Consider the following 26,106-nt stretch of genomic DNA (forward strand, 5'->3'; position numbering starts at 1 on the left):
TTCTTTGGGAGATCTTTTCCCCTTACAGGGGGATGTTTTTATTTCACACAAAAAAATTATAGCGCAAATCAAGGCAGCAAGTCAGTTCAATAAGCTCAATGTTATCTGGAAAAACACTGCCAGCATAATACAGGAATCCGGCTACTACAGAGACTCTCTTTGTGGGACAAGGTGAAATGTAAAAACTACTTTAAACTGGTCCTTTAAATTTTATAGCTCACCTCAAAAATATTCCTGGAGGGAAGGTGGAATGCACAGACACTTACAGGAAGAGATTTATATGACAATTTAACAGACACAAGGCATACAAGATTAACCATATAAAACCGTGTGTAACTATTACTGTGATGCTGGGCATACATGGCTCGATTTTGCCGCTCAAGTCTCCCGCTTGATTCTGCAGGCAATTCTCTTCCGCTCGTTTTTTCTTATCTTTTCCCATTTCCTCAATGCAGAATCGAGCGGAGAAACGATTGGGCGGGAGATCAGACGTGTCGGAAATTACCTATCGAGCCATCTAAATCACTCAGTATCAAGCCGTGTATTCCCAGCATGAGATAGATTGCAGCGGTTTCAAATATATCAGATATTTCCACACGCCAATTTCAAATGGACTTTCTAAAATACATTTCACAGATATCCCAAGTGGCTTCTTTAAGGCAAATGCGGTGAGTGATAATCAGTGATATCATCCATATTGGTTACACAAATGTACATAGATACTTCAAATACAAATGTAAATACTGCACACTTTCAATCACCGCATTTGGAATGAAGACAACACTTGACGTAGCGATGAAACAACTTATAATAGCACAAGGGAATTTGATTTCCACTCGATATACAGTACATTGAACAGGAACGACTCCCTCCCTTTTGAGGTTACCATATGTTTCATCATATAAGAGGCCTGGCCAAGAATAAGACATTTTCAGGATTCAGATGTAAAATGGTCATATAGATTTGCAGGTTTTGATTGCAGCCAAAGCTAGTGCTAGTAAAGATTGAGGCTGGATTCACACTGTGCATGTTGCTAAACGCATGATATAATGTGTGTGAACTGCAATGGACAACACACAAACATTCTTTCAAAGCCTGTGTGCAGCGAGTTAGAATAACCTCACTGCACAGAGATGTGAACAGCACATCTGGTTTATTTTTCTCAACTCTTATGCCACAATAAGACATATATTTTGGTCCCTCAAAGTGGTAAGTAGGTTGGAGGCTAATGCTGTACTAGGACTTCCACAAGAGCATTCTAAGATACATTTCCATAATGTGTCCTACTCCCAGATGTAAAAGTCATGCATACAGTTTTAGCTCCCAGGTTCAACAATGCAGACTTAGCCTCTTGCACACTGCAAGCAATTCAGATTCAGATTCCGCTTTTTAATCTGTTTTTACTTCCGATTCAGATTCAGATTTGCAGTTTTCTCCTTGCACACTGCAAATCTGAATCTGAATCGGAGGTAAAAACTGATTAAAAAGCGGAATCTGAATCTGAATTTCTTGCAGTGTGCAAGAGGCCTTAGGATACTTCAGACAATTTCAAGAAGCCAGTAAACACATTTATCAACTACACACATTGCTGGTCCATATAGATGTGCCTCACAATAATACAGCTAATTGTATCAAATCATCCCTAATACATTCTCCCCAGAAGAGATGGCAGATAACTCCGACAAGACAGCAGAGGGTCAACAGAGCTGCAGATCCACCCAAACAGGTTGCATGAAATAAAAACAAATCAAAGCAATTTCCAGTAACAAAAAAAACAAAACAAAACAATGGATTTCAGAACTGTAACGGTGTCTGAGTCTAACCCACATGGTCACTGGTGGTCAGTAATGTGTCACCCTAGTCTATGTCCCAAGGCCTGCTCTTGGTATTGGAGAGGTCCCATAGTAGTCTGATGAGTACTAGAATCATGTATTACAATTACACAGGGCTTCATCGATCCAAGGAGCGCTTCTGAATGGCTTCACAGCAGGCGTCTCTTAGTAGACTGATCACAGAACGCGGGTCATCACTTTTCATAATGGCACTTCCAGATACGATCATATTTGCTCCAGCCTGTTAAATGACATTACTGGATTATTAGTATGCCGAATGTCTAAGCAAACACTCAACATTAATAGACAACCAGTAGCTCTTCAGGCACTGCAGAACTACAAATTCCAACATGCCCAGGCCCAGATTTAAATCATAGGAGCCTATAGGCAGAGATGTCCGGGCACCCTAGTAATAAAATGGATCTTACTGAAGAAATCCCTAACTTGCAATATAGCACTAGAATAAGATTCCTCCAGGGTTGGTCAGTTAAATGTTAATTGAACTGCTGCAAAAGTAGACTAAACTCATCAGTTACTGCATAAATTAGATAAAATATACAAAATTTGCATCAATTACAATTATTAGCATCTTCCTGAACATTTCTAGATTCTACCTTTACAGCAAAGGTTTACAAGAAGCTCACAGCACATGCCCATCAATGCTTAATTGCACTGCAGGTAAAGATCGCTTCACCTCTGTGGCAGTAACCCATGGTGCCCACTGTATGTAGCGCCATCTACGGTGTATTTCCCGACATGTGGCTGCACTAGCTTTCTAGATTATATATCTTGTGCATAGTGTTGTAATACCCAGTAAGATAAGAATGTAGTCTGGAAACACAGCATTGGGATCTGCTCCATAGATTTTGGTTCACCTTTTCTGCGTGGACCTCCAGCCCTACGTGGAGAGTGGAAATCCCGTTTTAGTTTTAGGTTTACTTATCACTTTCTGGTGATGCGTTACTTTTCCATTTGGAGTGTGAACAGAAACATTTATGTTGTAAGCAAGTCTAACATCCATGTGGCCATAGGATACTCTACACTGAGTGACTGCAGTGCCAGGTACACGATGCCTCGGAAAGGTTAGAAGGCACTATGCAATCATTACTTTACAGTTTAGAAGAAAGATTGCAGGGAATGTGAAGAGTCCTTTTCTGTAGTTCTTACCTCGGCACATCTGTGAATATTGTCTGGTCCTACACCGCCATCCACTTCAATGTCCAGTGAAGGGAACTGTGAGCGTAACCACTGCACCTGTATGTGTGGGAGAAATAACTGTCAGGAGCAGCAGGATGCAGAGCAGGTGGAAGCCATGTAATGTTAAGAATTAACATGTAATTAAAGAAGTAACATGATGTTAAAGAGACAGTGAAGCGAAAAAAAAATGATATAATGAATTGGTTGTGTACTATGAATAATTACTAGAAGATTAGCAGCAAAGAAAATATTCTCATATTTTTATTTTCAGGTATACAGTGTGTTTTCTAACATTGCATCATTCTCTAATATGTGCAGATTACACAACACTCTGCATTCAAAATGATTCTTTTAGAGCAGTCTGTGAACTAATGACATGTCCTCTGGCAGATAAAAAGAAAACTGTTCACTTACAGTTGAGATAATAAAAGTCAGAAGACAGCCCTCTCCATGACTTTGAAAGTCGTAGAGATTAATAGCTTTTTTTGCATAGAGATAACAACTGGAGTTTCTTAACTCTTCTTGTACTGGAAACAATTACACTGATGTATCTGATCTTAATGTTTTATTTCTTAGCTGTGCTACACATACAAATAATATCATAATTTTTTTTTCGCTTCAGTGTCTCTTTAAACAAATGCATTCAGAAAAGGAGAAAAGAATGGCTCATCAGCACCGCCTGCTGTATAAATGTATAGCAATACTCATTAGGTCAACAAAATCAAACATAAAACCATATATCAATAGAATGCAAAAATTGTGAATTACAGTACATGCATATGAAACATTTAAATGAAGTCAACACATCAAATCTCAAAAACCATGAAGAAAAATAACTAGTGCTGAATACAATGGAACGGCACACAGGTACATAAGGTGGAAGGAGACCTGTGACTACTACAGCAGCACCGGATACAGCATTCCAAGGTCCACAGTGCTCTGATCATGTACAGTGGGATGCAAAAGTGATTTCATTTCTTTTTTGTGGTGCCCAAATTTATGCACCTGCCTAATTTTGTTTATTGCACACTTTCTTTAACCACTTAAGGACCGGGCTAATTCTGTGTGATCTGTGCTGGGTGGGCTCTTCAGCCTACAGCACAGATCAGGATTCAGACAGGGCGATCAGACTTCCCCCCCCCCCTTTTTTCCCCACTAGGGGGATATCCTGCTGGGGAGGGGGGGTCTGATTGCCGCCACTCACTTGTGTGTAGCGGGGGAGGGGCTCCTCAAAGCCCCCCTCCGCAGCACTATTCCCCCCCCTCCCTCTCCTTCCCATGGGCGGTACAGAACAGCGATCCGTCCTGTACCGCCTCTGATAGGCTTCAATCAGAGGCCGGGGATCGTCGATCTTCTTTACGGCGCTGCTGCGACAGCAGCGCCGTACGCTGTAAACAGTGGGGATTTCTTCCCCGCGTGTTTACATTTCGCCTGCGAGCCGCAATCGGAGGCTCGCAGGCTGTTCACGGAGACACCCTCCATGAACTGACATGGAACGGCTGCTCGTTCGAGCGTTTCCATGTAAATCCACTTACGACCAGCTGCCGCCTATCGGCGTTAGGCGGTCATTAAGTGGTTAAATCCAATAAAAACTTAATTTCATTTTGGAAATATCACTGTGTGTGTGTCTCCTATATGATATATTTAACTGACATTTATCGTAACTGTGACGAACATTACAGAAAGTCGTGCACAATCGCCAACGACTTGCGTAATGGTCCAGCCCATTACTGTCAGTCCTGTGTAGAATAAAACAAATGTCTTTCCTTTTGCTTTCTTAATGAAAGCAGAGCCCATCACCCCCTCCACCTCCTCCAGTTTTTCACACGTAACTGGTGACACATAGGTGTTACAAGCTAGGACCAAATGGTGGCCATGGAGTACCTTCAGCAGACTCAGCAGATAACAGAGATAAGAATCCCCACCAAAATCATACAATCAAAGAGAACTTTCATTTATTAATAATTCAAAATAGGCTTGTCACAGAAAGACAAAAATTACATTTTCTACAACCCATAAGCCAGTTCTATCATTCATCCGAATTACAATTTTCTAACTGTCCGGAATCAGTAGGGAAACTGCTTTATTCAGCCTGCATAGAGCGAATGCGATAGAATAGGCATGTGTAGCCTCATTTGATACAGGGTCGCAGGCCGCTTATGAATATAGCCTCTGATTTGCGATGCGCCACTCTGGGGCAGAGTCACACAAATTATTAATAAATGGTACATTTTCTTGCTCTGAGTCTGGGGGTGGCAACCTTGCTGCCAGGAGATAACCCTGCCTTCCCCCCACCCAGTTTGGCGGTAACCCAGCCCCAATTCTAAGATTGTATAAATCTGGGGCCAGCAGAGCCCGCCTTGTCCTTCAACATTTCATCTGCTAAAGAAGAGCTTGGAGCATGCGTTCCACAGAGGGACCGACGCATGCATTTTTACAAGGACTCTTAAAGCCCATTTAACCCTCCTCTTATGTAAGGGTCAGAACCGACCCGTTTTCAGGTTTTGAATGTCTATAAGTATCACATAAATTTGTTTATTGCATCAATATTTTTTTACTTTGTCAGGAACCTCTATTTAAACAATGTAATAGAAAAATAATCCTTTTCACTAAATTAGAAAATACTGGGGTGAAAATTATGACGTTTATGGTGTTAGGGTCAATTCTGACCCAGTTATGATATAGGATTATAGAACACTAATAAGTGCCAAAACAGAGATCCTAGAGCAAAATCTGTCAAGCTTGCTCCCATAAGGGATGTCTGGGAGAAATGGGTTCAGCTCATTCCACTAATGTTTCATCCTGGGCCTCAGGTAACAGTAAATTAACGTTTGATCCCTTTCCGTGGAAATTGCCCCTTCCAGCAGTATATGCCCAGTAAGCCAGGCAAATACGGCATAAAAATCTGGGCAGCCTGTGATGCAAAAACAAGCTATGCATGGAACCTACAGATTTACACCGGCAAACCCAAAAGTGGCATCCCTGAGAAAAAAAACAAGGACAACGTGTAGTCCTTGATATGACTACTGGACTGCGGGGTTACAATATCACATGTGACAATTTTTTTACCAGCTATGACCTTGGACAAGAACTTCTCAGGAGGAAACTTACCATGATAGGCACTAGGCACAATAAAAAAAAATAAAACCTGAGCTGCACACTGAAATTTTGCAAGTGAAGGACAGAGCTCCACTTTCTTCAAAATTTGCTTTTAGACACCACCACTGTTGTTTCATATTGTCCAAAAAAAAAAAAAATAAAAAAAAAAAAATGTGATACTTATGTCCACTTTTCACAAAGATGCAGCTGTGTCATCAAGAAGTGACAAAAAGCCCACAATTATCCTGGATGACAATAAAAAACAAAGGGGGAGTGGACAACCTGACTGCTACCTATACTTGTCAGCGAATGACCAGGAGATGGCCGATGGTTGTGTTTTATAACATCCTAGATGTGTCTGCATACAATGCATTTGTGTTATGGACCCACATCCACCCAGGTTGGAACACAAAAAAGAACAACAAGCGGAGAATATTTCTCGAGGAGCTAGGAAGTTCCCTTGTCAAGGCACACATTGAGCAAAGGAAACAGGTGTCTCGAGATCCAATCGCTGCAGCCATGATCAGACAGATGCAGAGTTCATCAAGCACTCCATCCACACCATCAACAACACAAAGAGAATCAGTGCCAGCATCCTCATCATCATCTAGCCTTGCCACAACATCAACCAGCACAGCCACAACTCCAGTGATGCCATCTGATTCTAAAAGATAGAGGTGTCATGTCTGCCCCAGCAATAAGGACAGAAAGACACACACATTATGCTTCCACTGTAAAAAATATATCTGCTAACATGCTAAAAGTGTCAGCTTTTGCCACACATGCATGTAAAAACACCCATACAAACACATGCAAGTTCTTGCACAAAGATGCTTTGAAACTAGTACTTCATTTCTATTGGTTTGCCTTGCTTGATTGTGTGTTTGTTTGACCTTGCAAGTCTACATTTTGTATTATTACTTGCTTTTCATTGTTTATGAATGTTTTACGTAAAAAAAAAAAAAAAAAAGACTTTTGGCTATAGTCCTGAAGTAAATATATATGGGTCAAAATTGACCCTAACACCATCAATGTTATTATAGTTAATGTTATTAACCACTTAAGCACAACTGGACGAGATTTCTCGTCCAGTTGGGCTGCGCGCACTCCCGCGGGCCCCCCCGTGCGCGCCCGCGGGCCCCCCCGTGCGCGCCCCCGCTGCTGCCCGCTAGCCCACCGATCAGTGAAAGGGATTATAAATCCCTTTCGCTGATCGGACCCCCCCGGAGAAAAGCTGACAGCGTCTCTTCAGACGCTGCGGCTTTTCTGAGCTCTGGTCTCCTTTCTTCTGCCTGGGAGCGAGATCGACTTTTTGATTCTGGCCATCTTGTGGCCAAATAGCAAATTACACCTACAAAAAAAAAAGTTTTAAGAATTAACCTATAAATATATTAAAAAAAACCCTGTTTACCTCCCACACCAAAAAATACCCACATACAAGTTTAAATTAAAAAAAAAAAAATTACAATAATAAAAAAATAAAAAAATAAAAAACATAAATAGTTACCTAAGGGTCTGAACTTTTTAAATATTCATGTCAAAGGAGTATATCAATATGATTTAATAAATTATGGGCTTCTAAACAGTGATGGACGCAAAACGGAAAAAAATGCACCTTTATTTCCAAATAAAATATTGTCGCCATACATTGTGATAGGGACATAATTTTAATGGTGAAATACCCGGGGCATATGGGCAAATACAATACGTGAGTTTTAATTATGGAGGCATGTATTATTTTAGAACTATAATGGCTGAAAACTGAGAAATGAATTTTTTCCATTTTTTTCTTATTCTTCCTGTTAAAATGCATTTACAGTAAAGTGGCTCTTAGCAAAATATACCACCCACAGAAAGCCTAATTGGTGGCGGAAAAAAACAAGATATAGATCAATTAATTGTGATGAGTAGTGATAAAGTTATTGGCAAATGAATGGGGGGTGAAAGTTGCTCGGATGTAAAAAAATTTCAACCCTTCGGGCTTAAGTGGTTAAAATAAAAATATAAAAAAAAATATTTAAGAGATGTGTTCAAATACTCCTCAGCAACATTCTGGTGACATAACAACCTTTTATTTACTTATAATATTCTATTCAGGTTTATTTTACCATTTTTTAAGATTGAAAATGAGAGGTATGCTATCAAAAAAAAGGTTAAAGGGGTCACACCAAAAATATTAAAACCAATCTTTTCAAGGATAAAGAAGCCTAACAAGGTAACCAAGAGGTAAGAAACAAATTGGATGATAAATATTTGTTCAGAGGGTATTTTATGGCTGATTTAAGACACGGGTCAAAACCGACCCGTTAACATCATGGATAGTAACAGAAAGCTAACATAAGGGGAGGGTTAAACTGGACTCTTTCTTTATTCTCCAAATGGACTGCTCAGCCGTAACTAAGTAAGAACTTTCTAATTTTATCCCTTTTATTTTTAATTTTCAAATTGCGAAGTCAGGTTACGCTTCGTGATGAGCAAAATGACAGTGTGAGAGGATTTCTGACTGATCGATAGACCCGCCCGCAGACCGGCCTTGCGGTCTGTGACAGTAATAACCAACGATTTATACAGGAAAATCATGACTATTACAAAGGTTGCCCAAACTTTCGCATCCCACTGTATACATGATCAGAGCCCTATACAGAATCAGAATCGCTTTTATTTCACCAAGCACGACTGGGTCGTGCCCAGAATTGGGCTTGGCATGCACAGGGCTAAGAATACAACACAACTATACAAATACAATTTCTACATGAACAACAATTGGGCATATGCAGATACAGCAATACAAAAAAAAAAATACAGTTTACAGGTTTTTGTTTTTTTAACATGACCAATTAGGCAAACGAGGAACATGGCCGAGGAGTCTTCTGATATCCCAATCATTAAGGCTGTGTTCCAACTACAGTAGAGAACCGATGTTTTGTCAGTTTTACTGCATCAGATAACTGACAGTAAACGGATGCTATTTTATAAATGGGGTCTGTACACACTTGTCTGCAACAGATCATTGGATCCATTGAGGTAGGCAGACCACGCTTCTGTGTTCTCTGCACATTTTTGCCATATAGCATATGGTTGAAACGCATCTGTGAGGAGCTCAAGCCAGACCACAATGGACCATCTCAGAAACTAATCTATGAAAACTGGAGACACAAACACATTCGGTACTGACACAAAGGTCTACAGTGATGTTCTGGTCTGCTGACTGACAGCCTGATGCATCAGATATAGCTAAATGGCTAAAGCTGTGTATACACACACACCACATGTTTTCCGACTGCACTGATCACTTGTAATCCCTACAGTCCTAACTATATACAAGCATCCACCATGTAAACCCAAAGTAAAACCAATGGAAACTACAAATCAGCCTCGGTGGAATTTATATGCCACTCTACTCTGTCCTCCATCTCTCTTCTCCATAGGTCAGGCCATGCAGTTGAGCTGAGCCATGCATGCAGGTAATTTCACTGCCTGTCCAGAAGCTCACAATTGTTTTAATCAGCAAAAATACAGCATTTCTACAGGGCTTGGCAAACAATATGGATGAAAAAAAATAGAAATCAACAGTGTCTCTGTATCACCATCTACCATCATTTATTCTCAAGTCTTCCTAGAATTATTAAAAATGCACCTTTGGCATCATGTCTTCCATGAATTTCTGTCCTCCGAAACCAGGTTCCACTGTCATAACTAGAGCCATGTCAATCTGTCCTGCCCATGGAGCCAGGTATTCCACTGTAGTGTTTGGCTTAATGGCTAGTCCCACCTATAGGGGGGAAAAACAGAAATCAGACAGAAAAGACGTAACAAAATATAAAACCTCAACAACTTGTGAAGGATTGCTGAAAAGTTATATAAAAAGGGGATTTCCAAATATCCTGTAGAATTTATATACCGTATGTTTCAGACCGTAAGACAACAGCAACATTTCTACCCCAAAAGAGGAGAGAAATGTTGCTGCATCTTGTGGTCCGAATGTGCCACTGCAGACTATGCCTCCCCTAAATCCCTGGCAGTCTAGTGGTCCGGGCCCCCTTCCTTCCCTCCACACTCGAAAACGAATGCCCCACTGTTGATGTAGTGACAGCAGAAAAGTCCTGCTTGAATCAGCTCCCCTCCCTTCCACCAATGCACCAGGTGTTGCAGCAGGAGAGCACTACACTCGGTTTGGCTGCGCATCTCCCTTCCCTCCCTCCGATAACCATGTGCTGCATGGAGGTCAGCGTTAGTGTGACTCACCCACTCTGTCCGTGGACAGGCAGCTGTGCTAATTAGGCATGTTCTTCTGAAGTGTAGCCTCCGATAAAATGTGCTGCAGGGAGGTCCGCAGTGTCACTCAACCCCTTTGTCCGTGTTGTCATGGCTGTACTAATTACGAACCAGTGGATGTTTTTCTGTGTTGAAGCTTGAAGGGTCCCGCGCTTGTTGATGTCATCAAGCAGAACTCTAAGCTACCCAAAGAAGAATATCCGCCGCTCCATGGACGGGAGCGACACTGCAGACCTCCCTGCAGCACATTTTATCGGAGGCTACACTTCAGAAGAACATGCCTAATTAGTACAGCCGCCGCGCCACAGACAGAGTGGGTGAGTTAAACTAAAGCTGACCTCCCTGCAGCACATGGTTATCGGAGGGAGGGAGGAGAGAAACCGAGCAAAGTGTGCTCTTGCTGCAACACATTGTGCATGAGTAGAAGGGAAGGGAGGGGAGCTGATTTTAACAGGACTTTGCCGCTGTCATTACGACAGCGGAATGGATCAGGGGCATTCGTTTTCAAGCAGGGAGGAATACAAACTGGAGATGTTTCACATAAAAATGGCCGTTTCAAACTGCTGCATATTGTAGAGGGGAGACGATCTTTCTGATGCGGAGAGAGCTGAATTTAAACTCAAACACACACACTCAGTGGAGCATTGCCGGTTATCTCTAGTAAACTGTTCTGTTTTTGTGAATATGGCACTGAAATAAAATAAAAAACTAAAAAAAAAAGGTTGCTTGAGAGAGGTGATACACTTAGCTGGTTTCTACTTTTATGAATGTGGAGACAGGGTGAGTGACACTGATCTTCACTGCAGGCTGCAGTACACTGAGCTTACGGTCTAATCCCTCCCTCTTGTCACTGCACTCAGCTTAAAGAGAACCAGAGACAAAGCACCCTCATGTATTTTACCATATATGTCAATGGGAACATGACAGTAAACACCTACTCTGCTCTTGGTTTCATTCTTCTCTGCTAAATCTGCCTGTTATCAGCCCTGATAAGAATCCCCGACTGAGAATTCAGTCTAGCTTTCACCGGAATGATTAAAGCTGAGTCAGTCTTCTGTGATGTCTTTTCAAGCCCAAGCCTGTCCCCTTGTGGCTCTGCTTTGCTGCTTCAAGAATAGCAGCAAAGCAGAGCCACAAGGGGGCAGACATGGGCTTTAAAAAGACATCACAGAAGAACTGACTCCGCTATAATCATTCCGGTGAAAGCTAGACTGAATGCTCAGTCGGGGATTCTTATCAGGGCTGATAACAGGCAGATTTAGCAGAGAAGAATGAAACAGAGAGCAGGGAAGGTGTTTCCTGTCATGTTGCAATTGATATATATGGTAAAATACATGAGGGTGCTTCGTCTCTGGTTCCCTTTAATGGTGGCCACTAATGAGCCAATCATTTTCATCCAATCTTACCATTTCTATGTAATATAAGGTAACTACCTGAAGTATCCATTCAGTATATTCACTCAATTTACCCTTATACTACATAGATTTGGTAAGATTGGATGAAAAAGATTGGATCATTAGTGGCCACCTTAAGGGGGGGGGGGGGTGGAAAGGTCCACAAGCTGCCGTTAAATCATGGATGCACCAGGTTTAGTATATATTTTTCCCCCCAGATTTTATTCCCTAAATCTAGGTGCGTTATGGTCCAAAAATACAGTAGGTGTTTCCTGTCATGTTGCAATTGATATATATGGTAAAATACATGAGGGTGCTTCGTCTCTGGTTCCCTTTAAGGGGGGGGGGGGGGTGGAAAGGTCCACAAGCTGCCGTTAAATCATGGATGCACCAGGTTTAGTATATATTTTTTCCCCCAGATTTTATTCCCTAAATCTAGGTGCGTTATGGTCCAAAAATACAGTAGTTTTCTTCTGGACTAAACACAGTCACGGACTTTATATAGACAAAGTGACAGTGATACATTACAGTAGTGATCACTTGGAGGACGTCCGGTACTTTACAGCCCTGCACTTGGAGCACCTCTCCTGTGAGGGACACTTTATCATTGTACGGGCCTGGACGGTGGAGCAATACTTGCGTAGCTGGGTGTGTAGGTGTGTTTGTATCTGGCATGCACAAGATAAGAATTAACCTACGCTATGTGAACTTCAGGTCTCCTATCCCATTAGAGGCTATTGTGAGACTGATATTTTATGTCACACATTTTAGCTTTTTCTGAACTGTGGATTCCAAGAGAGGCGCCTGCGTACTGGTCTATATCCTTATCTCTAGTGACTTCTAGATGGCAATCTGGGTTTGGGAGTACCCTTTTTACATCTCATTATCACATACTACACTATATTTGGCTCTCTGACTGGCCTGTGTTTCTTCCTGAAAAGGTTCCTAAAGCCGATCTCTCACATAAGGGCCTATTTCCACTGGGGAGCCATATCTCCGTTTCCAAAGAGATGCGGCACCTGTGCTGTTAAGCTGCAGCCGAATCGCTACAGCTGTGCCATGCTTATCTATAGGGATTCAGGTGCATGCAGTGGTAAACTGCAGCATGCCATCCGACTTGCATGCACGATGAAGCGCGACTCGGCCAGGCTTTTGGGCTGCGACAGGGGCCACCCGCCGAGACCATGAGGGTCAAAACATCCTCAAGGAGTCTTAAAGAAAACCTGTAATGAGAAAAAGTTCCCCTGGGGGGGTACTCACCTCGGGTGGGGGAAGCCTCCAGATCCGATGGTCCTCCCCGTTCTGTGTCCCACAGTGGTCTCGCTGTGCCCCTTCGAACAGCGGGGATGTAAATATTTACCTTCCAAATTCCAGCGCAGTATCTGCTCTCCGCTCGGAGATAGGCGGAAATAGCCAATCGCTGTCAGGCTGCTCTACTGCACAGGTGGAAGTCTCCTGTGCCTGCGTAGTAGAGCGGACCCGACGGAGATCAGCCATTTCTGCCTATCTCCGTGCTGAGAGCCGCAACAGCGCCACCCACTGGAGACAGGGAAGGTAAATAAATCTAGCTTGTCGAGCCAGGATTGCCGGATACTTCAGGGGAGCCAGCGCTGGATTGCCTGCAGCTACAGGGGAGGGGGAAGCCTCATTGGGACCCTAAGGTTAACCCCTCCTGAGTTAAGTACACTCCAGGGGACGATTTTTTCTATTCAGGGTCTCTTTAAGGAAGCCCCAGGTAGGTATGAAACCTGAGACGCCTCTACCTTGGGTAAACTTTAAGCTTCAATATTTGTCTGTAGTTGAATTATAATAAGAGCAGAGCTGACCAAGCAATCCTGTCACCCACCTTCATGCCACTCTCTCGTATGTCTTTAATGAGGGCCCCTGGGTTGTCTGTAGCCTCCAGATGGAATGTGTATTGATTGGCACCAGCAGCCGACATGGGCTTCACCCACTGCTCCGGTTTAGCTACCATCATATGCATGTCTGCAATTATAAGTAGAGGATGTCAGATACAAGACAAAGCATGCAGATTCATATATCCATTTACCCACATAAATAATGCACATTTTTTTTCATTCATCTGAGAAATCTCCTTCCCTCCTGGAGGATGTTTGTGGCGTGCCTTTCTGCCATCAATCAATTTAGTGGCATAGACACCCTTATTTCAAATTAGATCCCATTTTTTAAATAATTATTTCATTGTGTGTTTGTTTGATTTGTGTGTTTGGTTGCGTTGGGATTTCATTTGTTTGTGTGTTTGCGGTAGGGGCCAACTTACAAGGAGGGGTGTAATGTGACTACAGTAGCTGACCATCAGAGGAAGGATAATGTAATTTACAGAGCTCAATGATAGTGGGACTAATTTATTAAAATGGTCTATAAAACCTAAACAACATTTGATGGAGTCCCTTTAATAAAAAGTTATAATAACTTGCCACATGTTTTCCTTTCAAGTAATTTTGCGTGCCACTTTCCTCCCTCACCAGGCTGACCCTATAGGTCAAATGCACTAGACTGGTATCCACTACTCAACCCCTGAAGGCTTCAAGCCTATGAGGATAGGTGCAGTACTGCAGGCAAGAAAAGCTACAGGATGGGTTTTAGAAAAGTGTGGTTCTAAACTTCTGGAAGATGAAGATAAGTTCGAGATGGAGCACTTTCTACACAATGGGCATGAAGTGTGATGTCTACTAAGAATGAGTGAGTGGTGGGTCACCAAAGTAAACTGGTGTTTTAACTGTGTGTGCCACAGCAGAGAAAGTTAACTGGGTACAAAAGGAGAAAGTCCGCACCGATCCGTTACACCTCTTCTTTATTAATGGACATATCCAGAGTAAAACACCATCACTTCTCAAGCGGACATGTTTCGGACTTATTCAGTCCTTAATCATAGCTGAGGAGCTCAGCTATGATTAAAGCGGATCCGAGATGAAAAACTAACTATAACAAGTAACTTGTCTATATAGCTTATCTAAAGTTTAGATGGTTTACACAGCATATCTAGCTGCGAACAGTTTTAATAGAATATGATTATTTATTCCTGTGATACAATGACAGCGGCCATGTTGTTTGTAAACATTACACAGAGGCAGGCTTATCTGCATCTTGAGCCATCAGCCTAATCCCCTCTCCTCCTCCCCTCTGCCTCTGAAATCAATGGCTAGTAACACCTCCCCCTCCTCCTGCCCAGACTGAGCTCCCATGAGCCCTTGCTACTGCCAAGGCTCTCTGAAAACATGTGGGTGTGGCTTTTTTAGTTTATAGGGAATTAAGAGTATTAAAACAAAAAAGGATTTGGTTTGAACAATGCCCTATAAACAATAGGAAAGGAACACAATTATGCAATGTGTAAAAGTCCTCGGATCCACTTTAAGGACTAAATAAGTCCAAAACATGTTAGCTTGAGAGGTGATGGTGTTTTACTCTGGATATGTCCATTAATAAAGAAGAGGTGTAACGGATCGGTGCGGACTTTCTCTTTTTGTACCCATATTGTCTACAGGCTTTGCTGACCTGGTCCTGCACGGTCTGTTCCCTGTGGGGTGTAGCGGTGTCAACTTTTCCTAGAGAGAGTTAACTCACCTATATTGCTACTGTACAGCACGCTGCTCTCAGACACTTCCGTGTTCACAGCCGGAAGAAAGCATAGTGCAGCGCAGTTATGAGAGGCAGCAACATAGGTGAGTTAACCCTCTCTGCGTCATCTAACACACCAGTTCAGCATTTGCAAATCTTGCTCATCCCTAATGTCTGAATAGTGTACTGGTATAATAGTGAACTGACACCGGAGACCAGATTAAAATTTCAGCTCTTCCTGTTCAGTAAGCCAGCACCTATTCAGTAAGGAGACCTTGGACCATACTTCCTAACACTGCTACTGCCTACTGAGCGCGCTCTTGTGGCTGCAGCTCTGGCACTTTGAGTCTGCCAGTAGAAAAGCACGTTATAAATGTTCTGTGTCTTGCCTACAGGTAAAGGATACCTGACCTAAGGCAAAGTTACCTACGTAAGCACTGAGGTTCATCCTGGATCCACTTACCTGTGCAGTGTTCTAGGGTCAGGTATGTTTTAATGAAGACATTTTATCACTCATACAGAACTTCCTTAAGTCTCATGTGTAAGGGAGATAAGTGAGATTATAAAGGTCCAGAGACCGACTAAATAACAGAGGTGATTTTGAGCAAAGAAAACAGCAGCAGACGGCAGAAAAACCTCTGGATGGTGAATGAAATTATCAACAGTAGCCAGAGCAGAAAGTCAAAACAGGCAGCATATGGAGGACACTACTTTTAATTGCAGTTTGTTCATCTCTTTGTGTTTCTTTCTGTGCTTTTTTTAAGGTTTTCCCTATACAAAGTGAAAAATGGCAATGTTTGCCTAGCTAGAGTAGAACTTACCAGTTGGGGGCACTGTGGTGGAGTCAGGGAGCTTATAATGAGTTACTGCAATACAGGGTGACCTACAGCACATTTTTATTTTTAACTTTGTTAAAATCTCTTGGCCAATAAATACTGGAAAAGTTGCGCATTGTCACTTAAAACTGCTGCATCCAATAACACTCTTGAAAAAGCATCCATGTTAACTCAGCATTTGTGGAAGATAACTGATAAATGTATTTTGCCCATCAACATTTCTCCATGCGCTGCGTAACTGCACTTGGTAAATAAATACCCGTATCTTTCAGACAATAAGATGCTCCGGACCAGAAGATGCACACCTACTGTAAATTGAAAGGACAAAAAAACGGGGGGAAAAAAAAATACTAAACCTGGACCGTCCATGGTGCAGGGGCATTATGTGAATCTTCTCCCCCCCCCCCCATTATGTCCCACCTTGTACCTCGTGTCCCATTTGTACCTTTAGGCTTCTTGCACACCAAGACGTTGTGTTAGGTGCCACGTTAAGGTCGCATAACGTGCACCTAACACAACGTATGGTGCTGCAAAAGCCGACGGTAGAGTGAGCCGCGTTCGGCGGCTCGATTCCTATAATGTCTCCCAGAGTGGCGCTGATTGGCCAGCGGGACCACGTGATGCGGAGCGAGACACTCCGCATCACGTGGTCCCGCCGGCCAATCAGCTACCGCCAGTGCAGTGAATATTAAGTAGCCATGTGCGCGGCTACTGTAGCTGGCTCTCCCCGCCTCCTCTCCGCCCCCCACTGCGCATGTGCAAACAGTCTAACGCGGCTATAGCCGCTCCAACGCCGTAGCATGCTGCTCTTTGCACCGAACGTGCAGCGTTACATGTAACGCAACGTGGGCTGTGTGAACAGCCCACTTGTGTTACATTGCTGTGCGTTGGGGGAGCGTTACAGGCGCACTAACGTGCGCCTGTAACGTCTTGGTGTGTAAGCAGCCTTAGGCTGCTTTCACAGTGGGACGTTAAAGTCCCACGTTACAGCAGCCTATAACGCAGCCCAACTCACAGTAATGAAAAATCAATGTGCTGTTCAGAGTGCCCACGTTGCATCACATTGTAATGCTACACGTTGAATGAATGTGCAGCATGCTGTGCGTTATACTGGGCTTTAGATGCGTACGACTGCTTGCACATGCTCAGTGACTAGCCACATAGTTACATATAGTTACATAGTTATTTTGGTTGAAAAAAGACATACATCCATCGAGTTCAACCAGTATAAAGTACAACACCAGCCTGCTCCCTCACATATCCCTGTTGATCCAGAGGAAGGCGAAAAAACCCTTACAAGGCATGGTCCAATTAGCCCCTAAAGGGAAAAATTCCTTCCCGACTCCAGATGGCAATCAGATAAAATCCCTGGATCAACATCATTAGGCATTACCTAGTAATTGTAGCCATGGATGTCTTTCAACTCAAGGAAAGCATCTAAGCCCCCTTTAAATGCAGGTATAGAGTTTGCCATAACGACTTCCTGTGGCAATGCATTCCACATCTTAATCACTCTTACTGTAAAGAACCCTTTCCTAAATAAATGGCTAAAACGTTTTTCCTCCATGCGCAGATCATGTCCTCTAGTCCTTTGAGAAGGCCTAGGGACAAAAAGCTCATCCGCCAAGGTATTATATTGCCCTCTGATGTATTTATACATGTTAATTAGATCCCCTCTAAGGCGTCTTTTCTCTAGACTAAATAAACCCAGTTTATCTAACCTTTCTCGATAAGTGAGACCTTCCATCCCACGCATCAATTTTGTTGCTCGTCTCTGCACCTGCTCTAAAACTGCAATATCTTTTTTGTAATGTGGTGCCCAGAACTGAATTCCATATTCCAGATGTGGCCTTACTAGAGAGTTAAACAGGGGCAATATTATGCTAGCATCTCGAGTTTTTATTTCCCTTTTAATGCATCCCAAAATTTTGTTAGCTTTAGCTGCAGCTGCTTGGCATTGAGTACGATTATTTAACTTGTTGTCAATGAGTACTCCTAAGTCCTTCTCCAAGTTTGATGTCCCCAACTGTATCCCATTTATTTTGTATGGTGCTAGACCATTAGTACGTCCAAAATGCATGACCTTACATTTGTCAACATTGAATTTCATCTGCCATGTATGTGCCCATATAGCCATCCTATCCAGATCCTGTTGCAATATGACACTATCTTCCTGAGAGGTGATGATTCTGCACAATTTTGTATCATCTGCAAAAATAGCAACATTGCTCACTACTGCATCTACTAGGTCATTAATAAATAAATTGAAGAGCACTGGACCCAGAACAGACCCCTGTGGGACCCCACTGCTAACAGTCTCCCATTTTGAGTATGATCCATTGACCACAACTCTTTGCTTTCTGTCCATTAGCCAGTTCCCTATCCATGAACACAGACTCTCCCCCAGTCCTTGCATCCTCAACTTTTGCACCAGACTTTTGTGGGGAACAGTGTCGAAGGCCTTTGCAAAGTCCAAGTATATCACATCTACAGCATTCCCAATATCCATATTAGCATTCACTACCTCATAAAAGCTGAGCATGTTAGTCAAACAGGACCTGTCTTTAGTAAACCCATGTTGATGCTGAGAAATAAGATTATTTTCTACTATGAAGTCATGTATAGTATCTCTTAGTAACCCCTCAAATAGTTTGCATACAACTGATGTTAAACTTACAGGTCTATAATTTCCTGGATCAGATTTTTTGCCCTTCTTAAATGGGAAAACGTGGGCTGTACGCCAATCCACTGGGACTCTGCCAGTTGCAAGAGAGTCACAAAAGATAAGATAAAGGGGTTTATCTATAACTGAACTTAATTCCCTTAGGACCCGAGGATGCATGCCATCCGGGCCAGGTGCCTTGTCTATTTTTAATTTATTTAGTCTTGCCTTCACTTCTTCCTGCGTTAAGTATTTAATATTACAGTTAGAAGATTGAGACTCTTCCGCCTCTGTAGTTTGCAACAGTGCTGTTTCTTTTGTGAAGACAGAAGCAAAGAAAGCATTTAATAACTCTGCCTTACCTTGGTCATCCACCATTGAGTTCCCATCCTCATCCTTTAGGAGTCCTATACAGTCAACCTTTCTTTTTTTAGAGTTAATGTACTTGTAAAACTTTTTTGGGTTAGATTTGATATCCTTAGCGATTTGTTTTTCAGCTTCAATCTTTGCCTGCCTAATTTCTTTTTTACAATTTTTATTGCACTCCTTATAATTGCTTAGTGCAGCCTCTGTCCCCTCCTGTTTTAAGACCTTATAGGCATTCTTTTTCCTCTTCATTTTATCTTTAACCTTTCTATTCATCCATAGAGGCCTTTTTTTATTCCTAGACATTTTGTTTCCATATGGGATATACATACTACAGTATTGATTGAGTATAAGTTTAAAAGCTTGCCATTTCCCTTCAGTGTCTTCCCCTTGTAGTACATTATCCCAGTTCACCAAACTTAGTGCCTGCCTAATTTGAGTGAACTTTGCTTTTCTAAAGTTCATAGTTTTAGTGGTCCCGCTGCCCCGTGGCCTATCAGTCACCAGCTCAAACGTTATCATGTTGTGATCACTATTGTGGCTACATGGCTAATTAATATTCACTGCACTGTGGTGACGTAACCTGGACTCATAGTGTTGTCCAGATCATGAATGAATCGTTCATTTGATCCGGATCTTTTTTGTGAGTTGAATCATCCGGATCAGGACAATGAACGATTCGGTTCACAGTGGATGTCTGTCTGGAAGAAATAAGAACATACAGAATGTACAGTGCAGGGAAAGTTGTGTCCTGCTAGTCATTTCACCCCCCAGTCTGCTTCCCTAGTAAAATGATTCAAATGATTCCTGTTCAAAGATCCGGATCTTTTCAATGATGCGATTCGAATCATCCGAATCCTTGAAAAGATCAGGACTACATCACCATCATGGAGCAGCAGTATAGATAGAACGAAAACAGCACACCAAGAGCTGCATAACGCGGCTCAATCTGACGTCCAACTTCAACACCACCATGATTTGCGTTAGGGGCACGTTATGCGACCTTAACGTCCCCTAAAACGCAACGTCCTGGTGGGAAAGAGGCCTAATGCTGGGAATACACGGTTCGTTTTTGCCTTCGTTTAAACCTTCGTTTCGATTGTGCCTTTTGTCCTTTTCGATCCCGAAATAATCGATCATACGGTTAATATCACCACCCACGGTTTCGGTTTTTTTTTCGATTCTGATGGTTTCGTTTTTCCAATGATCGAAGGCTGCAAAGAAACGAAACGAAAATCCCTTTTTACAGGGACGGACTAGCATAAACGAATATATAATCGATCTGAACAGCCATCAAGCCTACCAATGGCTCGATTAGATGGATAAAGAGAGATAATATCAAACATGTTCGATCACTAGTCGTTCGTTTTTGGGGTCTATTAATCAAACTATAATGAGATTATGACTATTTTCACATACGTTTTCAACACTCGATTCGTTTACCGAACGAATCGAAGGCTAAAACGAAGGCAAAAACGCAACGTGTATTCCCAGCATTAGTGTCTCCCTTTTGTCTTCAATTCTTCCCCTCCCCATACAAGCCCCCTCTGTGTCCCAGCGGCAATAAGATGCCCCTTGTGTCCCCACCAACAGTGCCCACTGTACTCCACCCAAACATGTGTGACTTCATCTTGCTTGAATACACAAGCTTTGATTGCAAGCCTTTGGTGTGCGGTCTCTAGTATTTTCTATTGCACATATAAGCAGGAGCTGTGTACCTGCGGGGACAAGACACTGGCAGAACCGATAAGGTTTCCAGTGGTTATGACAGGTGAGCAAATCCTTGACATCAAGGTCTAAAGCCCAATCTACACGACACTATTCTTAGTGCTATTCAATTACGATTCTATTTAAGATCCGATTAAATCTGACATGTTCGATCGGGATTCGATTCAATGCAATTCGTTTTGCCATTGCAAAACAATGGCAAATCGAATCCCGATCGGACATGTTGGATTTAATCGGCTCGTAAATAGAATCGTAATCGAATCACACAAAGAATCGTTTCTTGTAGATTGGGCTTTAGATTACACTGCAGACTTACCAAAAAATGGGTCACTTCCCAGGTGACTGCGAAGGCATTCAACCACTGGATGTCCAAATGTGAGATTAGGGACAAAATGTCTACAGAAACAGGAAATACACTATGAGGTCAAACTTATTTTTTTTTTACCTCATTAAATAACTAGCCAAAACAAAATCACTAATTCTTAGTTCAAGTAATCTTAACTACATACCTCAACCGGGAACAAAACTAGTTGCATGGTACTCTATAGTTGCATGGTACTCTATAAATACCTTGTGTAAAAATGAAAAACAGTTTTGGAGCAGATGAACTGTCACTGTGTGGTTACCAGATGGCTGATGGTGGTCACAAGGCTTAAAAGGTCACAGACAGCTCTGATCTGAAAGTCTCCAGAGTCATCCATCCGCACAAGGTTAATTCTTGCACAAGACAGAAGGAAAACATAGAGCAATGCACCCTGTATGTATTTAGAGAGTTTAGCCTGTTTAATTCTTGCTCATTTGTGTCGAATCACAAGCTCTGGGGAGCTTAAAGAGACACAGAAGTGAAAATAAATCTCGCTTCAGAGCTCATAGTTAGCAGGGGCACGTGTGCCCCTGCTAAAACGCCGCTATCCCGCGGCTAAAAGGGGGTCCCCTCACCCCCCCCCCGCAAAATCAACGACCAAATTGGTCGTATATTTTGCTGCTCCTAGAGGCAGGGCTAACGGCTGCAGCCCTGCCTCTCAGCGCGTCTGTCAGCGGCGCATCGCCGCCTCTTCCCCGCCCCTCTCAGTGAAGGAAGGCTGAGAGGGGCGGGGGAGAGGCGGAGATACACGCTGACAGACGCACGAGGGCAGGGCTGCGGCGGTTAGCCCTGCACCAACCAGGAAGAGATCCCCGGCTGCACGGGGGGGATTTGGGGGTGAAGGGACCCCCGTTTAGCCGCGGGATAGCAGCGTTTTAGCAGGGGCACACATGCCCCTGCTAACTATGAGCTCTGAAGCGAGATTTATTCTCGCTTCAGAGTCTCTTTAACAGAGCCAGTTATGATCACAGCCCTGTGCCCTGTTGTGTGAATGTTTCACTTTCCCCTTCATTATTACCAGTGTCAGCTGTCCTCATTATCTGTATCCAAACTGCTCCTGATCGATCCCATTGTCGGTCAGATGGGAAATTGCATTATGTGTACCCAGCGTGATGTCCATATTATTATACTGTATTGTGCGTGGCTGAGGGAGAACTATCAGGAATACCCCCCCCTTGAGAATCCTGTGTTTGCCCCTGACATTAGAGATGGGAAGTTCGGATCTTTTCAATGATCCGGATGATTCGAATCGGATCATTGAAAAGATCCGGATCTTTGATCCGAATCTCGGATCATTTTACTACGGAAGCATTCGGGGGTGAAATGAATAGCAGGACAGGAGAAGGGGAGGGGGGTGGACACACAGAGAAGGGGAGAAGATGGACAGAGGGCAGGGAGTGGACAGAGAAGGGACGAGCAGAGAGCAGAAATGTTTGCTTGCACACAATACCCACATGCTGCAATCATATGCTTTACATGTATTTCACCTATATGCTCATCTGTGTACTTTGAATGCAAACGTCGCACAGTGAAAGAAAGCATTCCCAGAAGATAAGTGCAGCTGTTTAGAGTAGTGCAGGAGGATCATAATGCACAGCAATCACAGTGCCTGCAAAGTTACTGAGCTGTGCTGAGCTGAGCCAAAAGTTTCCAATGTGTTCACTGTGCACAACTACGGAACAGACAGCCTATGAGCAGCACATTGCAGCCAGTATGTGTGCTCTACACATATCTGGCAGTGGCACCTATGTCCCCTCTCTCTCTCATCTACCTGTCTAGCTGCAAGGCTGGCTCCCCATCCAACAGAGCGATCCATCTCAGCTCTGCTTCCAGGACCCCGCTGCCCGCTGAGAGGGGGCGTGTCGCTCCTGGCCCCGCCCCTTTTGCGATCCGAATCAATCATTTTGATGATTCGACTCACAAAATAGATTCGATCCGAATCGTTCATGATCCGGACAACACTACCTGACATACAGTAGAGATGGGAAGTTCGGATCTTTTCAATGATCCGGATGATTCGAATCGGATCATTGAAGAGATCCGGATCTTTGATCCGAATCTCGGATCATTTTACTACCGGAAGCATTCGGGGGTGAAATGAACAGCAGGACAGGTCTGTGGACAGGAGAAGGGGAGGGGGGTGGACACACAGAGAAGGGGAGAAGATGGACAGAGGGCAGGGAGTGGACAGAGAAGGGAGGAGGGACGAGCAGAGAGCAGAAATGTTTGCACGTAATACCCACATGCTGAAGTCATATGCTTTACATATATTTCACCTATATGTTCATCTGTACACTTTGAAAGAAAAGGTCGCACAGTGAAAGAAAGCATTCCCAGAAGATAAGTGCAGCTGTTTAGTGCCGAGTGCAGGAGGATTATATTGCCTTTCAATCACAGTGTCTGCAAAGTTACTGAGCTGTGCTGAGCCAAAAGCTTCCAATGTGTTCACTGTGCACAACTACGGAACAGACAGCCTATAATGAGCAGCACATTTCAGCCAGTATGTGGGCTCTACACATATCTGGCAGTGGCACCCATGTCCCCTCTCTCTCATCTACCTGTCCCCCTGCAAGGCTGGCTCCCATCCAACAGAGCGATCCCTGCTTCCAGGACCCCGCTGCCCGCTGAGAGGGGGCGTGTCGCTCCTGGCCCCGCCCTTTTTGCGATCCGAATCGTTCATTTTGATGATTCGGATGATCGACTCATAAAATAGATTCGGATCAAAGATCCGAATCGTTCATGATCCGGACAACACTAACATACAGCAGAAAGGGACTACTTCACAATAAAGGCTAAATAGGCCCATACACTCAGCCGATTTTCTGGCCGACCGATCGATCCCCGATCCCTAGGACCTATAATGTCCAAACCTGCACCTTTACAATTCGGAGTGCCACAAGGATCAATCCTATCCCCTCTGCTGTTTGCAATCTACATGTTGCCAATCGGTACACTTATCCAACGACATGGCCTGACGTACCACTGCTACGCCGATGACACACAGCTATACCTGTCCTTCAAACCTGGTGGAACAGACCCTACCCCAAAAATAAACTCTTGCTTAGCTGAGCTTCAGGCATGGATGAATGATAACTGGTTGAAACTGAATGCTGACAAAACTGAGGTCCTGTTTGTCCAAAGCCAGTGCTCGCCATCAAAACAGCTCTATCCTAAAGCAACACCAATCAGGATTGGGAATTCAGACATAAACAGCTCCAACCTTGTGCGCAGCCTTGGCGTACTAATCGATGGGGAATTGAGTTTCAGAAACCAAATTTCATCTGTAGTTAAATCTTCCTTCTTTCATCTGAAGAACATTGCAAAGATTAAACATCTGATTCCCCCAGAGGATCTTCAAACCCTAGTCCACGCCTTCATCACATCACGGCTGGACTACTGCAATGCCCTTTATGCTGGCCTCCCCAAAAAGGACCTGCATCGCCTGCAATTAGTGCAGAATGCTACTGCCAGATTGCTAACAAACCAGCCTCGCCACTGTCACATTACACCGATCCTTCGCTCACTGCACTGGCTACCAATAGAATGGAGAATACTCTTCAAGATTGGACTGCTGACATTCAAATCCCTGCACAATCTGGGCCCTGGATACATGAAGGACTTGCTGAAGCTGCACCACACCTCTCACAACCTCAGATCAGCAAGTTCTATAAACTTGGTCACTCCCAGAGTGCACCTCAAAAAATCTGGAGACAGAGCCTTCTGTCATGCTGCCCCTACTCTTTGGAACTCCCTACCACATCCAGTAAAGACAGCACCATCCCTGGAGCTATTCAAATCCAGACTGAAAAGCCACCTGTTTAGCCTGGCATTTCCAGATTTATAAAATTCTTCCTCTGTACCACGATGGTCGGAGCCATGCTTATGCGCTTTGAGTCCCACGGGAGAAAAGCGCTTTACAAATGTTATTTGTTGTTGTTGTTGTTGTTGATTTCCATCGAACTGGCAGGGTGGAAAATTTAGGTCGATCTGATGAGATTGCTTATCAGTTTGCATTGGCCTTAATGGAAATCTGATGGCAAAAAAAATGCCATCAGATCGAATTTCAATAGATTTCAAACTGAAATCTTTTGGAATTCTATCCTGGTATCCTGGTAAAAAATGGGTACTTATCCGTTAGCCGGGCGCATCCTCTAGGTGGCGACAAAACTCCACCAGAGTTACATCTTTCCCTACTATCCATGTCGGCCTGGAGGGGGAATAGTAATTAGCGCCACCTGCCGGATGCGCCCGGCTAACGGATAAGTACCAAAAAATGTTCTAAAAACGCATCAGATAGATCATCAGATGCATTTCTTATCTATCTGCTGCCAATCTGACAAGTGTATGGGCACCTTAATTCTTGCTCAGAAATGTTCTAGGTTTTAACAAAACTTTCACCCCAAGGCAATGCTTTCAGGCGAACAGCAGGGGGAAATATCCCTGATACCTGTGGACGTATTACATGATATTATAGAACACAAACATGACCAGTCGAAAACTGGATAGCTGAACAGTGATGACTGCACACCCCAGTGAAAGCTGCAGGCAGCACCGGGAAGGAAGCAATCCCACCTTCCACCCCCCCTTGTTCTGGGTACAAGCGCCCCTCTCACCCGTCCATCACATCCAGGTGCAGGTAGTCCGCCCCGCACTGCAGCATGCGCTCACATTCTGCCGCTAACTTGGACAGGTCGCTGTTCAGAATGGACGGACCGATCTTGCAACCAGACGACATGATGAGAGTGTGGTCACCGCCGCGCAGCCCAGCCCATGT

The 26,106-nt window shown here is 43.5% G+C and overlaps 1 protein-coding gene across 1 annotated transcript; it reads right to left on the minus strand.

Annotated features, from left to right (window-relative positions):
* RPE (ribulose-5-phosphate-3-epimerase) lies at window positions 1-26,106 on the minus strand. The gene is made up of 7 exons (XM_068245173.1): window positions 25,946-26,106; window positions 21,285-21,364; window positions 13,644-13,783; window positions 9,766-9,900; window positions 3,000-3,086; window positions 1,528-2,073; window positions 1-1,342 (listed from the first exon to the last, which is right to left on the minus strand). Exons 1-6 carry the CDS (start codon window positions 26,065-26,067, stop codon window positions 1,951-1,953), a joined length of 687 nt encoding a protein of 228 aa, XP_068101274.1. The 5' UTR covers window positions 26,068-26,106; the 3' UTR covers window positions 1-1,342; window positions 1,528-1,950.

The sequence above is a fragment of the Hyperolius riggenbachi genome, chromosome 7 (assembly GCF_040937935.1).
Source record: "Hyperolius riggenbachi isolate aHypRig1 chromosome 7, aHypRig1.pri, whole genome shotgun sequence".
NCBI lineage: Eukaryota > Metazoa > Chordata > Amphibia > Anura > Hyperoliidae > Hyperolius > Hyperolius riggenbachi.